Here is a 17,934-nt window from a genome sequence, read left to right on the forward strand (position 1 = left end):
CACTTTAGGCGCCCATTCATTTTCATTATGTTCCCGAGTCTTTCTTTAAAACTAATTTTGCCCTGCGCTTCTCTGACTTCAAAAGAGGCCCAACCCGTGTCTCCCAGTACTGCTTCAGTGGCTGTTCACGCCTACTGGCGACCAGAATACGAAAGTTACTTTACACGAGCTCGGAGACCAACAACACCCAGTGCCCCGCACCGCGTCAACGATCTTTCACTGATGAATGCCAAATCCAATGTTGCAATAGCTGTTCCAGAGCAGTATGGCGCAGCATTTCCATCCCTGCTTCTTAGCAGCTGACGTGACTACCTTTACCGTAATTGCCTTCTGTTCCAATGTATTGGTCTTTCATTTTTGCTTACGATTTGGCTCTTCTATACCATTGTGGAACTGGCAAAAGGGCAACGCGGTCGAAGAAAATAGCTTCAAAGTTGCAATGTAAACGAAGTCCGTCGTGGTTGAGCTACACATGGCTCACCACATAGCACGCCAACTATGCAGCTGATCCAGGCTGATCCGTCACTCTCACGTGTCTCTGCTGTGTGAATGAGGAGGTCAACGAGCCTTGCCTCACTGGCTTGGCTTGCCTGACTCATGGCCTCCGAGATCACATTGTAGCTGCACAGCCCGAGTGCCGCACCGCAGTGAGAGGGAGAGAAATGGATGCACTGGTCTTTCACACTGCCATGCACAAGCAGCGGCTCGCCATTGCACTTCTCTTTTTCAATGTGGCACATCACGCAGGCTGGCATAGGTTGGATGCAGCTAGGCGTGGCCACTGAGATTGCAGCAGGCGTATTGAACATAGGAACGTGAGAGTTATTACCTTCTACACCAAATGTGTGCAAGCTCAGCAGAAAACTATATATTCGGTGTGCAAGCTAGGGTCGGGTATTTTTCGGTTTCAAATACAAATATAGTTCCTTATATCCACTAGCAGGGCAATTTTACTTCATTAAAACGAGGTTTTACCTACATGTATCTCTATGAGGATTTCAAGTGAAATTTTGCTTGCTTTGTTATATGAATCATTTTGTTACATCCGATTTCATTTTAACAAGGTTTCATTCTATCTCCAATTTATGTTGTCATCACCCACTTGCGATTACACTTTGAGCAATAAAGTAATTTGCTAAGCTTCAGATTGAACAAAGTAAGCATTATTGTTACAGCAGGCTCTCACTGTAAGAAGTCGATGTAACTGGGTTGGAGGGACTTACCATGGATCTGCTGCAAGTTGTAATTGTAATCAGTAACTTTGCAACTACTACTACAAAAATAAAGAGTAGCCCTACATGCTTCGGACTTTAACACAGAAAGGAGAAAAGCCAAAACAATCTCTATGGAACTTAACAACAATAGCAACACGGTGAAAAAAATTACACCAGCCACTTCTGTTATTTTTTTTTGTCATTTACAAAAGCGCCACCCTTCAATAGTACAAAAGTACAAAGGACGATGGAGACTTGAAGTGATCGGCAGTAGTCAAACGAAAGAGGTATTCGACAAGACCACTTGCCCAAACGTTGCTTACAGAGACATACCTTGTTTGACCACTGTTAAACCTTCAACATTAGCCTTTAATGTTACTGAAATACTATATATATATGTGTGTGTACAGACAGTCTCAGCAACTTCCAGTGCTCTGAAATTGGACAGCCGAATAGAGTTTACCCTTTCCACTCCCTAAATTTTGGAGGTGCATGTAGGGTTGCCTACAATGAGGAAGGGCCTAAACTCCTCGCAGCCCTTCCCCTAGGTAATTTCACTGGCTCACATTAGCTCCATACTAGTTAGCTGCTAATTTGCTATGCATCCATGGAAAATAACTTAAGTTGAAATAGCACTAACCACAAGAACACTCAAAAAGATATAAACACAGAACAGTCAACCAACCTTTATTTAAATCAAGCACACCGATATACATTGAAGGAATGAAAAGGTAGACACCATCAGTTATTAAAGAAAAAAACAAAAAGCAAGAAAAGTAAGCTGATACAAATCTTTCTACTATTTTTTGTTTTGTTTTTGTTTCTTTGGTACCAGATTACTTCTATCTTGCCATCCCTTGAACGCATATATATGCCGGCACATTTCAAATAAACATTACTTCACTACAGTGTGTCTACAACTCTTTTCCATGTCGTTGTGTTTAGTGCCATTTCTACACTGGTTGTCTGCCATGGCATCCCCATACAACTCGCCTAAATCGATTTGATGTTACACAATGCTGGTTGTTCATCTCAAACTGAGCCAGTGAAGAATATTTTGCCAAAGTTGAAGGAAATGGCCAGCTTACATACATTCATTATTCCATAGCCTCAACTTCAATGTTGATGACACACTTATTACCTGTCATCCATATTCATCTGTGAATTCCACAGAAGATGAAATGCTATGAGGGAAATCTGAAACCTTTAAACAGCATTAGGGGGGTGTGGGGACTATCGTCCGCCTAACTCCTTCATTGCATGAAGCCTATGGCTTTGGCATGCACCTTGATGCACGTTTCACAGATATACCTAAATTGTAAATCACAGTGCAGCCCAGAAACAATCATTAAAAAAAAATCACTTCTGGCAGCGGCTACATGCTGAACAGGTATTACACTAACTTTTCTGAAATATAGATGAAAGTGAATATTGCCTATGAAATTAGATTACCCTTTTTTTCAAAATTATATTTAATGCCAAAATTACTCCCAAACTCAGAACAAAACTTGCATTATAAAGTTAAGCAGTATTAAACTAAATCCAACTTTTCTAGCCCTTAAGTGCGAGCTTATTATCGTAGTTAAATGCCCTTCACTGCACATCTAGCATTTTTTTACTTTATTTTTCACTCTCTTATTTTGTGTATGTTAATCTAAAAAACGTGCCAGCTAGAATGCTTACTTAACTCATTGCCATGTGGCCACACTTATTCTGCAGTAAGATGCATACCTTTATACACAGCAGCTGTCTATCCTCTATGGCATGGTCAAATCAACATCACTATTTTTATGTCACTACAAGTCGGGAATCCTCATGAACCAAGAGCAAACAGGGCTGTAACATCTTACAGTGCCTGAAAATATTGCATACATTTAAAAAAAAAAATTCTAAAATTGCCTTAAACATGACAGCGAATAGGAGAAATAACAGCACTTGCATCCTTTCCTCTATTTAAGGAAACAAATTATGTAGCCTAAAAAAATGCTACACGTTGACTTTGGAAAGCTGTCATCATTTAGCCGTTTTGTGTAAGATATTAGTTAATATGAATACCAACAGGTGTTCACAACTCACCGGTTAGCGCCATTGATGCAACGTAGAGTTGATCCAATTTTGCAGCATGATGACAGAGATGAAGTGGGTCTAAGTCCTACTTGTCAACCATGATGCTGGTGGGCAGAGATCCTAAAAATGGCAGTACAGAGAAATTTAACCACAACACTGGGCTAATACACCAGCTGTACCAACAAACTAGGTCTCAGGCTAATGGGGGAGGGGGGGGGCGGGATAAAGAGTGGCCCATCCTAGTCATTAGTACTTTTTCATGGAATGTTTACTTCTCAGTGTGTCAGTGTGTAAAGTGTGCAAAGAAGCACCCAAATCAAGTGCTTTCCACACGCTAAATTTTTATGGCTGGTAAAAATTATATTCCAATTCTTCGCCCTTTTACACTTCATGGTCCAAGTGGCGCTATGCCTACATCATCACCAGGATTGGCTGGTCATGAGAATACAGACAATAATGACGGAGTAATATCGAGCAAAAGAAATTGCTGCATTATGCTGGCCTGTGCTGTTTCCTTTAGAGAAGGGGGGAGGGGGCAAGCAGGAATACAAGAAGGATGCACAGGGAAAAACCAATGTCAAGTAGTATATTATCATTTCAGGGGTCTAGATTGACAGGTTCTAAAAATTGACAAGTCTCGCTCATCATTCTACTTTCGTTTACACAATCATGAATGCATTTCTTGAGCATCATACCTCTATTCCATGAAACAGATGTCACACTCGAAAGTTTTGTGGACAACAAATAAATAACAGTTTCATTCCTCCCAGACATGCTTAGCCACAAGAAAATGCCTTCAGACTTCGTGACCCCCCTTTCCTGCACTAATAACAGAAGCAAGGAAAAAAAGTGCAGCTTCAAGCAGTTTCTTTCTTGCCCTCCGTTTACCACAGCACTGATAAGTGCAAAGTGCAATATCAATGCATTTTACCACAGACTTAGAAGACCTATTTCTCGAAACTGCTTCCAAGCAGAGGATTTCTGTTCAACAGATATTACTTCGTTATTGCTTGTCTCCAATCTCACAATTCGAGCACACATGCTATGGTGGTTAATTAAAAAGTTCATTAGTGCCACTCTGTTATTTGGCTAAGATTACTTTGCTATTTGTATTGCAAATAGCGCCCATGTCTTCAAGTAAACTAGCTGATGTGAAAGACTCGAGATATCTAGCACAGGAGATCTTTAATAAGCCTCCTTACATTAAAATAGATAACTTGGTATTTTTTTACATTTATACATGAGTAAAATTATGTATCTGTATACATATCTGTCCCACGTAACTTGAGCCAAACTTTAAAAATTTGCAAATGTCATGTAGCTGGACAGAACCAATGTAATGCTGTTTGCTGTCGCTTGGAGATCCTCAAAATATTTTTTGCATTTTGCCTAATTACATAACAAGTCCTAATTAATTAATCAACTTATCAAATATTATAATTAGATGAAAAGTGTAAATTAGAAAATTGTAGAGCACCATGAAAAACTCCCAATATAGCTTTTTGTTACTCAATATGTGCTACATAAGTGTTTTTCCAAGCATGAAAGAAGCCTGCAAATACACGAAAAATTGCTGCCCGACTGGCCACTCGAGGCACTTTGCATGTATTCGCAGGCTTCTCTCATGCTTGGAAGAACACATTTATGTAGTTCGTATTAAGCAACAGAAAGCTGTATCAGGAGTTTTTCATGTTGCTCTGCAATTTTCTCATTGACACTGCTCACCTAATCATAGAATTTGAGAAGTTCATTATTAATTATGGCTAATTGTGTCATTAGACGAAATGCAAAATATAATCAGAGTATCTCCAAGCGACGGCAAACAACATTGCTTTAGTTCTGTCCAGTTAAGTGGCATTTGCATATTTTTAGTCTAGCTCATGTGGTACACTTGGTATACAAAAGCCTACACTCAATAAAGCCAAAGCGAAAAAGAATACTGACATATAGAGAGATAACTACTCAGAACAAACCAATAACAGGATATTAAAAAAGACGTTGAATTCCAAATTTATTAGTAACAACTACGCTATGGTATCACATTGTCAGTTACATATACATTACAAGTATTATATACGTCTGCATGCTGAAGTGCAACTGTACTACGAGGGCACATCAGAGTCCTTGCCCCCCCCCCGCCTTTCTTTTTTTTTTTTTAGCCAAATTACGGCTGTAAATGTGAAGTCAACATATCCATTCCCAGCGGTGGACCTTTCTCGGACCGGTGCAGCCTTATCTGCCAGTAGCTCCGTCGTACGATGTTGCTGTCAGTTGAAGATGGAGGTTGTGCTTCACACGTCCACGGCGCACGAGCGGCAAAGTGTGATTCGTTTTCTATGAAGCAAGGGATGAATGACCATCGAAATCCACAGGGAAATGAAGTCCATGTATGGGGAAAGGTGTCTTGCTTTGAGAAGTGTGAGTTGGTGGTGTTGCGAGTTCACAAAAGACCATGAGAACTAGCATGACAATGAGCATTCGGGGAGGTCACGTGCGTCACTGACCAACGACATTTCTCAAATTAGAGCTGCGATGGGACAAATGTCCGAACCAGTGTGGGGACTATGTGGAAAAATAGTCTAAGGTGCGTAGAACAGTACGTATATTTGTGATTACACCTATGTACCTTACTTTGGCTAAAAAAAAAGAAGGCGCAAGGACTTTCTGATTTGCCCTCAGATAACTTTCATGTATAAAGCACAATTTGTGTCCACAGTGTTAAATTTCTTAACCATATTAAACGTTTATAGTTTGCATTTTAAGTACCTGTGCTGCTTGCAGAACCCAACACAGAACAAAAAGGGGAAAAAAAAAAAACATGCCTAGACCCTATCACTCCCATCCCCAAGTCACAATAAAAACAAGATTGCAATGAAAGAAGCAAGATAGACTCCGGATGCTAGCATAGTGCACATAACAGCCATCACCCTAGAGAAAAAAGCTATCTACAAGCCAGCCTGAATCAACATCTACACGACACATCAAGCAAACAAGTTCAAGAGGACCTACGTTAGTCAAGAAAACAAGCCTCATATAAAAGTGAACATTCCATTTTAGATTTATTCAACAAGAGGAGAACTCGGACATCAGACACCTAATCAATAAAGCCAGCTGCTGCTTGGTTCCACCATTGATGATGTGTTCAGTTACCACTTTGTTTATATATCTTAATTTCTTTCTTTTTCAACATTCTTATTTGAGAAATGGCCATTTCATTTTACTTTAAGTTGATGACTTGCAATACTTCAGTGCAGTGGTAGGGCGTAGAATTTTAATTAAATAAATCTCATCTCAGTCCCATTTGCACAAAGCAGGACTTAGCAATTTACTTTCTTTAATTTAACAAAGCCGAATTTCATTATTCTGATTGTACATCTGAGCAAAACAGTTTGGAGGAATATTTACAGATGTCTTGACATCTTTCAGTAGTAGTGACAAAATAACGCTTGCCTGGTTACCTTTACCTAATTATTGTTTAGAACCAAATAATCTATTACAGTTAAAAGTTGGCAAGGTTATCAAAGAATGGCAGCAGAAGCATACTTTTAGAAAAATATGTCTGCACTTTTATTAAAAAACAACAAAAAAAACAAGAACACATCATACCACAATCCTAGTATGAAAATTGATGTGATTTGTTTATGCAATTACCAGTATACAATCGTAAATTTTCTCAGAAACAGCTTTACCAAAATAAAATATTCAAGCAGTTTCACAAGGCAAACCCAAGGTGCAAGAACGTGGGAAAATCTGGCTTTTACTTGAAAATGAAGGGTCATAGGAAGTGGTATGGATATATTTGTAGTTTAAAATAACAGAATCCAATTGTTTTAAAATGTAAGAAACAAGTATGTGCACAATATAGACCTTTAGTTTTTCTTTTTTTTTTATGAAAATGAAGTTAACATGGAAGTTTGAGCATACTGAACTATGAGAACAGTGAAAAAAAAAAAGAAATGGCAGTGGCTTAGCTCGGCTATGCCAGGATATACGCAGCGAAAGCTAAGGCATAGCATGGTTACCCTTGGTTAATTTTGATTGCAAGTCCAGGTTAGTCTGGTTGTCTAGCTATGTTGCGGCGTTTAGCCAGTCGTTCGGCATGCTGTTCGTCTGTTTCATGGGCGATTCGTTTCCTCTTCATGTCGTTCCGATGTCGATTCCAGGCCTCCTCCTGCTTATCAGAATGGTCGCCGTCCATACTGCCGCCTCAACTGTGGTTGCAGCACACATGAGTTCTCCTTTTCAATCCTCCGACATGTTATCAGGCATGCGACGCAGCTGGTGAAGCGAGCGGAGGCGAACACAATGACAAGGAACGCGGTGTGACGTCATGTGCCTCCTCGGAGCACGGCCACGGCAAAATCGCAAGTTCGCGGCCAGTAAAGCTTTCGCTTTAAAAGTCAGTACTCATATTCAATCAGTAACATCTATCATAGTGAAGAACCAAATCAAGAAAGGACAGGTAAAAAAAAAGCAAGATAGAAGCGACATTTCAAGCTCTGCAGTTTTGTGATGTTGGGATGCGTGTGCAAACAGGGTAATAAGACGAGTGTCATAGAAGTGAAAAAATTCTCACATAACTGATCCTAAATAAGAAAGTACCTAGAGTTGTAACCCTTATGCTTATTTCGGTCCATCTTTAATGGGCTTAAAGGGCCACTCGCCAGGCCCCATTGCAACTGGTGGTTACACACAGGAAGCTGCAAAATGCCATCTAAGGAATATTTCACAGAAATAATTTTTCAAATCAGTTTGTTATTAGAAATGAGAGAAGAAATTAACTGCCCTGTTAGCACGCCGCCAGGAGGCGAGCATCACTGCCAATGGAGACACTCTCTCCTACCGCACCTAGTAGTGTTTGTTCTCAAGTGGTGTTCCTTTATCCCGGCCACAGCGGCCGCATTTCGATGGGGGCGAAATGCGAAAACACCCGTGTACTTAGATTTAGGTGCACATTAAAGAACCCTAGGCGGTCGAAATTTCCGGAGTCCTCCACTACGGCGTGCCTCATAATCAGAAAGTGGTTTTGGCACGTAAAGCCCCATAATTTAATTTAATTTTTAATTTAAGCGGTGTTCCTTTCCTGTTTTCTCACATACCAGAGCACAGGAATGTACTGTGGCACCAAGCCCCACCTCCTTTTGTTTTCTTTCTTTTCGTTTATTGCGGCATTGCGCTTTCAGCACTGGATGGTTAGTCGGGGGAGAAAAAATTTAATGATGGACCCTTCCCCTTTCCCACGAAACAAAGTTTCAGGAGACGGGCTTCGAAGGAGTGACAGGGATGAAAGGGAAAGCTTGAATGTGAAAGCAAGGTTAGTGCTAGTGGCGGTCCGAAGGGGGGGGGGGGGGGGGGATGTCATCGGGCAATCACTTCTCCCATGCACAGAACATCGTGGCCCCACTCATGGTGCACCTCTACCTCATTCCGGATCATTTTAACCATGATTGCAGAGGGGTGATCAGCGTTAAAAATCGCACACACACATAAAGATAAGACGAGCGTGTGCATAAAGCTTGGAGGCATTGTTGCTCCCCACCAGGCCTTCATGTCGTCGAAGAGCTTCTCATTCCTTAAAATTAAAAATTTAATTATGGGGTATTACGTGCCAAAACCACAATCTGAACAGGAGGCACACCGTCGTGAGGGACTCCGGAATAATTTGGGCTATCTGGGGCTCTTTAACATGCATCTAAATCTAAGTACACATGTGGTTTCGCATTTCATCTCCACTGAAGTGCCCCCCCCCCCTGCCCCCCTTCCCAGTGGCTGGCATTTGATCCCGTGACCTCGTGCTTAGCAGCCCAACACCACAGCCACTAAGCAAACACGGAGGGGCGGGTCTTCTCATTTCTGGTACTTGACCGTATCATTGACCGTGCTGTGCAGAAGAAAAGCATTCCGAAAATATTGTGACTTGCTTGTCTAGGAAATGCATAAGCACCCGGCAACCCCCCCTTTTTTTTTTTCGTTTTCTTTGTCTCCAACTTTCATGATGTTAATAAACTTGAGAAGAGCTTGCTGTTAGGGTAGTTTGTACGCGCTGCTAAGAATGAAAACAGGACAAAAAACAACGGGACAAGAAAGAAAGACCTACAGAATGCAAAATATATCAAGGATGGGGAAGCTGGGCCAGGCAAGCCAAGAAGCTGCCAGAACAAAGAGGTGAGAGGGCAGGTAGGTGAATGGCCTCAAAGTCCATGCAGAAACACAAATAAAGGGATGTTAGCAGCCGCCGCACGGTTCACCAAACCAGTGAATGTTCAAGAGTGTGAGAGTGACTAACGGAAAATAATTTTAAGAAGGGGAGTAGGGTGATGGATATGAGTAGGAGAGGGGGGGGGCATAGTGGGCGTCCAGAATGAAGTTGGCGGATAATTATGGGCATAGGGAGAGCGTCTCGTCACTGCCCGATCACTGAACACAATACGGCTGTGGCCAGTCGCCTAGTTGAGGCTCACCTACTCCTTCGTAACACGTGCTGCCTGCTGCGGAGAACCCATCCTAACTAAACGTCTCGGCAATTTTCAGAATAGATGGGTGTCAGGAGACACCACATTTTCAAATCTCTTGGACCTAATCGCCCTTATTTTACTGTTAACTACGGATGCCGTAATTTTCACAAAGGCTTCTAAACAGGAAGCAGCCCTGCTTCAGACTGTCTGCCTCATCAATTCCCGAGTGTGAGCAAACAATATGCATTACGTGATGACTACTACTATGATTGTAAGTTACTTCCAAACATCTCTTCAAAAAAGTCGGACAGCAGGTCCCCGAAAGTGAGTAAAACTTGAATCATATGATACTATCGAAGCTCCAGCGCAAACCTTCGTTCCTGTATTTTAATATCCAGAATAATATAGCATGCCCATAATGCCAAAAGCATGACTGAGTGATAGGCGACTTGCAAAATAGCAGCTGTGCTCTTCTGTACGTAGCCGTACCACTCACTAGAAGATCTGGCTGGAAAACAACAGTTATCTCCACTGTTACCTGGGCCGCAACAAGTCTGGCCTGCAAACAAGAAGACACACGATAGTTCGCTGCATTCTTTTTGTTTGGCCCCGTTTTTAGCGCTGTTCATTTTCCCAAGTCATGCACCAAGTCATCGACATACATTATATAAATACATCAATTCGTAAAAAATTTTTTTTCCTTAAATATAATCATTTTTAAATATAGCATAAGGATGATAGTATAATTTGATGCGAAGTGGCTGCATGCCTGCCTTAGCCATGAAAAACTGTTGTCCAAAGTTAAGCAAAGTGTTGTTTCGGCAACGCAAGAACGTACATCCTCGTTGTTAAGACATTGTTGTGCGGGGAGTGCTAGGAGTTGGTCTTTGCGTGGTATACAACGTTTACATGTATACATATATATATTAGACAGAGAGAGAGAGGTGAAGGAGTGGTAGCTGTCAGCGGAGGACCCCCCCTTCCCCCAGAAATCTTTGGCTACACCACTGTTTGTGCACCTGATCACGATACTCTGGTCGAGAGCAGGCTTCCTCAAGAGGGAAAGCACACGATGTTTGCATTGAAATTTCAGCTGTTCTAATGGCGTGCAGTGCCGTAATTCTTTGCAGACGCGAGTGTCAGCGCATCATGCATGTGCTATGTTTGCTTGTTTAAAATGGCCAAACCTGGTGAGGGGGCCCTTCAAAAAAGGCAGATTAAGGCGAGAATCAAGCAATGAGAGTGGCACTGTTTTGTTCAGTTGCCAATAACCTTATGCCTGCCTTTAACTGTGCACGCCTTTGAAACAGTCTGGTTTGAAGCCAACAAGAGGGTTAAAGCCTATGATTACTACAAAAACATCTCTATTTGTAAATTTTTGCATAAATGAAGCAACCTCAATGCCACTGACTCCTCTTTCTACACGTGCCAAATTCCCAACATTTGCAGTAATGTGATGCCCTGTAATGCCCAATGTATTATATATGCTACACTGTGTTTGATACCTCAAAATGCTGATTTAAGCATGGGAAACTCAACACATAGCCTATAGTAGTGTTTTCAATATGCTAGTGTGATGTTCACCAGCTGTGGATAGTTCAGCAAACCGATTACTAATTAATTGTTCTATGCATATCACATATGATGCACCAAATGGCAAGGTGTTAATGAAAGACATCTGACCTGAAAACGAAACTTTCCCTCAGCACATATGTACGGTTCAAAAGTAATTATCTGAGCAGATGATAACAAAAAGAATAATGCATTGAAGAATATGTTCAGGTGGCAACTCAAATGCGCAATGCAAACTGAGTTGACAAGCACAGCTCATCTCCAGCAAGTAAAGGAAAAGGAGCAGTGGCCTGGACAAGTATGGCTTGCACTAGGCAATATTAGTTCAAACGCCAAGCTCACACCACAATGGAAGTACCAATAGGAATTGTTTTTAGCAAAGAGCTTGTAGGAAGTTTCACTATTGGATCACAAATTCACTGTGACACGGGTCATAAGAGGGTTCCGGTGGCTATTCCTTCTTTGTGGCTTTACAGTGCTTCCTGGCGTGTAAGTGACATCTCTGCGAAAAATCAATTGAGAAAAATTCTTGCTACTTCTAACTGGACTCCTTCTGGCGCCATCTCTCTGAAGCTCGAGAAGTTGCAAAGGAGCATTACTCACCGGTCACTCAATGGTGGGTTATGACAGAAAGGAACCGGGACTTTTAAAAGGGCTGCCGCAGTGAACATATTAAGCACTTTTTTTAAAAAGGAATGGACAGTGGCACCAATTAAAGTTGAAGTTCACAGTGCTTCTACACCATTGACAGAGACCATTTGCTTTATAATTAATAAATTGAAAGGTGGCCGGACATCTACCAAAAATGAGGCATGCCAGGGACATCCATTTGAGGCCAATACACCACAAACAGTGGAAAATATTCATTGTATCGAGATGCAAAATCGCAGATTGAAGTTATGTGATACAGCTCAGATTGTAGGCACCTCTGTCAACACAGTGTATAATTTGCCACAAGAAAAAAATAAAATTGAAAAATATGAACTGTTTATCGTGGGCATCGAAATAGTTGACCACAAACCAAAAGCACATGCGTGAAGAGATTTCACAACAGTGTCCATGCTGAAGCACAACCTAGAGGACTTTTGGCATCTGGCTTATAGCTGTGGTTGAAATACGGATCTACCATTACACACCAAAGTCGAAACAGCAGTTAAATCAGTGGTAAGTACGTGGTGAAAATGCCCCTAAGAAGGTAAAAATCATTCTGTCAGCCAGGAAAGAGATGGCTCTACAACATGCACACTTCCTAGACCAAAAATAACATCAGTGGCATTTAATTGAGTTGACAACACAAGAGCGAGACTGAATCACGAAAGTGCAAATGGTAAAGTGCACTTGATACATCAACAAAATCTCATGATCAGTTCTACAAGAAAGTTTCATGCGAAGCTGTTCCAATCAGATATGAAAAATGAGAGAATATTCGCATGTAGCAGTGCATGTGTATATCTGACTAGATGTGAATTTTAATGGACTATTTGGAAAACAGTCTTGCTCCACAACAGAAAATTTTTATCTTCTACTGGTTAATCAAGACTAGACCCTTGTTCTCCACTGATTCCTTGAAACTACCTGACTCCAATGTGGATTGCTATTCCTTGCTGCACTGTCAGGATTCAACTTGAATTTTCTGAACATGCCTCATTTTTACTGATTACACACAACATAAAGCCTTGCGTTTACCTATGACAGAGTTAAGATTGTGAAATATGACTGATCCAAACACATGTTTCAAAGATTCAGGTAGTTCCTCCTGAATGAATGGTGCAATTATTCACCAGCCAATATTAAAGGGCCATCAAAACAAGAAAACCAATGATGAGCAGAAAAGTCTCAAGGGAATAGAAATATGACAAATCATGAATCAACAAACAAAACAGAAAACGTACTGTCTTCTCACATTCTAGGGGTAAAATATCTTAAATTATATTATGGGGCTTCACATCCTGAAACTGCCCAGCAGGTTATGCCAAGGGCACAGTAGTGGTGGAATCCGTTCAAACTTTCACCACCTAGGGCTAATTTTTTAACATGAGCCCAAATCATAGTTCACAAGTACTTTTTGCATTTCGCTTCCAGGAGCAACAAATTAATACTGTGTAAAGCTGGTCACACTTTGCTTTGAACAGCACATGTAGAGCAAAATGCAAAAGTTGTCGGAGCATGGAATTCACAAAAAAGTTCAACATTGCCCTGACTTTGGCTTCCAGCCTGGAATTCAGGTAAGCAATGTTGTGGCCGTACAGAAGGACTAAGTAAAATAGATAACACAAAAATGTCGCAACATTAAATGCAAAATGAAACCATGTCGTACTAGGCATGAAGCTTATTTAACAGATACTGTGCCAATTACAACAACTCAACTATTCACAATTACTGCAACAGACTGTTAAGAAACAATGACAGCTCTGTAATATCACATGCCTAGTGAACTCAAAGTTTCTTTTTGTGCTGCCTACAAGCTGTTTGAAGTTATCCCACATTAAAGGACACTAAAGTGGAACATTAGGCTGTATTGCCAAATTAGTGCACTCCTGCAATACGACAAACACCACTCTTATTGTGAGCAGAATGAGCCTTGGTAAGCCAGAAAATGTTCGAAAACAAACGATGAGCAATTCCTTTGCTGGCGCCTCATGACGTCACAAGATTTGGATAGTGTCTATTTGAGTCTAGTTAATAGCATTTCAATGGACACAGCACCTGCTAGTGTCTAGTAAGTAGATTATTACATTGCATTAACAAAAAAGAAAGACTTAGCCTAAGGAGTTGCCAGAACTTTTTAACAAAATTGGCTCAAACATGTGAAGATACTTCTAAATATGTGATGTCACACTAATGTAATGGTGCTAACGTTCGTGCACAAAATTCGAAAAGGAAATTTTTGTTCATTTCCGGTGCTAATAAGCAGCCTTTTTTCCACCAAATACCTCCTTCTCTCCAGCCCCCACAAAATGGAGTATTGCAAAAAATACTCCACCTGACTCAACTTAGTGCTCTTTAGTTTCCCTTTAGGGAAGGTTTGCACACTTCTCTTTTCTCACCATGTTATTCAGGGACAAAGACCAGTCCTGAGCTTCTGAAGTTTGCATACATTGAGCTTCAATTGCAACAAGAAATGTATGCTAGAACCCTTACTTTCAAAGGAACAACAATTTTATATTATTAACACTTGTGTTTCCTTTTATTTGTGGCTACACATTTCGGTGCTATACGTATTTCCACCTTTTATTTGTGCTCACAGTGAACTTCCGTTACTTGACCACTTCAGGATTGTATTATGCTATATTCAAATGATGAGCTAGCAATTTGAAGTGAAATAAGCTTTTAATTGCTTGAAATATCCTGTGAAGGCGGAATTGGAAGTGGGGCATTGCACAGACAATCTTGAACAGGAAGTCAGCAATGTTTTTGTGGGGGAGAGATGCCTGTACCAGCAAAACAATCCAGCTTTAACTTTACATGCCCTGATCAGTCTGCCATGACTAAGAATACTCTCAATGGTATTGAAAGGCTACGTTATGCAAGCTATCACTACAAAAAGGAGTGCGCTTGCAAATCTTAGTGAGGTTGGGTTCCACTCGTGCATGCTTCTGGCTATCTCTGCAAGGTTGTGCTCTCAACATAAACCCTCCACTCTTTGGGACTGTCCTGACGAGTACTCTCGTACACTTGCTGTACGTTTCCAGTGCACAATGAACAAACCACTAGCAGTACTTCGAGTATCTGCAGCGCAGGGACCAACACCTGACGGATAACTTATCCGTTAACATTTTTACCATGACTGGGAGTTTGAATTATTGTATGTTCAAAGTTCGAAATATTCACTGTCTCTCCCGCGCCCCGCGTCCCCCGCCCCCCTTGAACATAATCTAAACCAGTCAGGGCTTCTAAGAAACACAGTCGATTTAACGGAGGTCGACTTTCGTATTTCATGAAGACTGAATGCTGTAATTCTGGTCAGGTTAATTGTCTTGATAAAAATAAATCGATGGGCTATACAGAACGAAGTGGGTCTCTCATGACGAAAGGCTATGCAACATAAATACAATGTTCGAATAGCCACAGCGGCAGCGGCGGAGAGCAGTGCTCGTAGTTTCATTTCCCCAGCAATGGTGTTAAGCACCAGCGTTAAGCAATATCTGTTTAGGCAAGCTAATGCAACATAGATCTTCGAACGTCCTCCCAAATGCGTGCCAACCATTTATGCTACAAGAACTGAAATATTTACAAAACACCCACTATGATAGATCTCCCACCCAGTACGAAAAGTCTGCATGCTCGCTGCACGAGTTCGAGAAGCCGATTCCACACAACACAGTCCCCAAACGAAACGTTTTCGGCGCATTGGAACTAAACCATCATAAATACAAACCATAGTTCGTCCAGATGTTCAGCAAAATTGTGTTCACCACACTTTACGAAAAAGTAAGCCGCTACAACAAACTTGGCGAGACGCAATAGGTCGCCACCTAAGTCGTCCGCGCGGCTAGAAAAGTGCATAAGGGATGGCACGGGTTCGGCAGTCACCGCCCTGAACGTGTGCGGCAAAAGTAGCCAAGCACGGTTATTTTTCCTTTTACAGATTTGTTTTTCTTTTTTTCATTTCCCGTTCAATGACATCGAACAGCTTTAGGCTTAAATTCAACATGATATAAGTGATTGGGCCGTGTTTGCAGCTCTTGCGGATTCTTCAGCGACTGCGAACGAAGCCCAATCAGTGTATCATTATTTTCTTCTTTTCGTAACATGTACTGTGTCCATCTTCAGAAGACATATCGCAATCAAAACAAACAGACCCATCTCTGCTGCCGAGACAGCAGTTTCTGCCATACAATTAAGCCTTCAGACAGGTGTTTCGAAACAGACCGAAAACACATCTCGGAAAGCTTACCTCAGCAAACTCACATTGCGAAAGCAATCGGCATATGTTAAAGTCTTTTTAAAAATTCTGTCGAATGTCCAGTAGGCACTAAAACCACGAAAAATCAGTCAAACATGACGCGTAACACCACGCAACAAACAAACAAACAACACAATCTGACATTGAGCACGGAACTGGATAAATGAATAGACACCAGTAGTATACCCTTTGATGCAGTCAGTTGTTTCGCGCCATTAGCCGTGTGCGACCGGTGGTGGTGCTGCGAGCGCCGCTTGAGAGACGTCAGCCCATGCGTGGTATTTGCTCACGCTGTTTTGTCATCTGCTATGAAAACCCGGCATAGTTTGAACTTTCGATTACGACTAGCACGTTAAAGAACCCCAGGTGGTCAAAATTTCCGGAGTCCTCCACTACGGCGTGCCTCATAATCAGAAAGTGGTTTTGGCACGTAAAACCCCAAATATTATTATTATTATTATTACGACTAGCAGATTGGTGCGTGGTAAGTACAGTGAATCAGCAAGATAAAGCCTCTTTAGATTTAAAATAGAATGACATAAGTCAACAGGTCACAACAGAAAGTTTGGTATTCAGCCGAAAGCGGTTCTCAATTATACAGAGTGTCATTTTTCTCTCTTTTTTTTTTTGAAAATCCAGATTCTTTATTTAAAAAATAAAGAACATGAGACACCTGCCATCTTCGCATACCAGCTCTACGGCGAGGCGGAAATACTTTGCCGCTGCCAAAGTTACCCTGGAAAAAATAATTAACAAAAAATTGTTAATCAACATTTTCATTATTAACTTGAGGGCAGTTGTTTATATAAACTTACAGGGCATCACAATTTATGGCATGCCCATTTTTAAGAAAACCAAGGAAAGAAAAACCGTGCGCAATTTGAGATATTTATTATCGAAATTAAAGGCCGAATCAAGGCAAAATCGAGACTGAGCGCGTCGCGCTGCGCGCCAGACGTCAACGCCCCGCAAAAGAGATGTGGGCCGACGTTTGAATGATAGCACGCCGGCAGCAAATTCTGACCCGCTACAGTGGCACGCGCTTGCCAAGCAAAACGTGCCGTATCAAGCTGGCGCGACTGGCCGCGACGTCCGGTTTCCAACTTCGCGCTTGTCGCCACGAGGCATTTCGGTCTGATGTATGATAGCGGGGCCGCCTTTTCTGCGTTCTCGAGGTGCGATTTTCAAGATCTTTAATAAAATGAGGGCGCATTAAAATGTAACTGCCTTCAAATTCACCAGTTAAACAACTGCCTCTAAGCCACTAATAAGAAAGTTAATTAGTAGTTTTTGTTAATTATTCTTTTCAGAGTAACTTAAGAAAGTGACAAAGTATTTCCGCCTCGCTGCAGGGCTCGTATGCGAAGACGGCAAGTGTCTCACGATCATAGGTTCTTTATCAAAAAATCTTTATTGTTTAAAAAAAAAAAAAAAGACACCTTGTATATGCAATACAACGTCAAGCCGGAAAAGAGGCCTTCACAAGCTTTCAAAAAATCTAAAACCTAAATCTAAAAATCTAAATCTAAATCTCGCTAAGCTTCAAATGGAGACGCCTAATTTTCACTCGTTTCACACCAGGGTACTTCGATTTATGTGCACGTTAAAGAACCCCAACTGCTCCAAATTATTCCGGAGTCCCCCACTACGGTGTGACTCATAATCAGGTCGTGGTTTTGGCACTCAGAAGCCCACATTTTTTTTTTTTTTTACGATATGA

At 41.3% G+C, this 17,934-nt stretch overlaps 1 protein-coding gene across 3 annotated transcripts in view; it reads right to left on the reverse strand.

Moving 5' to 3' along the window:
* Positions 1-16,350, reverse strand: part of LOC126548082 (protein spitz-like) — a 195,616-nt gene extending 179,266 nt beyond the window's left edge. The window contains exons 1-2 of one of the 3 annotated variants that reach the window (XM_050196181.2): positions 16,220-16,350; positions 3,291-3,401 (exon numbers count right to left, since the gene is read on the reverse strand). In XM_050196181.2, the coding sequence (XP_050052138.1) occupies positions 3,291-3,303 (13 nt within the window). In that variant the 5' untranslated portion in view covers positions 3,304-3,401; positions 16,220-16,350. Of the gene's footprint in view, positions 1-3,290; positions 3,402-7,303; positions 8,180-16,205 lie in introns of those variants that run through there. The other 2 variants (XM_050196180.2, XM_055063229.1) reach the window with 2 other exon arrangements.
* Between the last annotated feature and the right edge of the window lie 1,584 nt (positions 16,351-17,934).

This window comes from Dermacentor andersoni, chromosome 1 (genome assembly GCF_023375885.2).
Source record: "Dermacentor andersoni chromosome 1, qqDerAnde1_hic_scaffold, whole genome shotgun sequence".
Classification (NCBI taxonomy): domain Eukaryota; kingdom Metazoa; phylum Arthropoda; class Arachnida; order Ixodida; family Ixodidae; genus Dermacentor; species Dermacentor andersoni.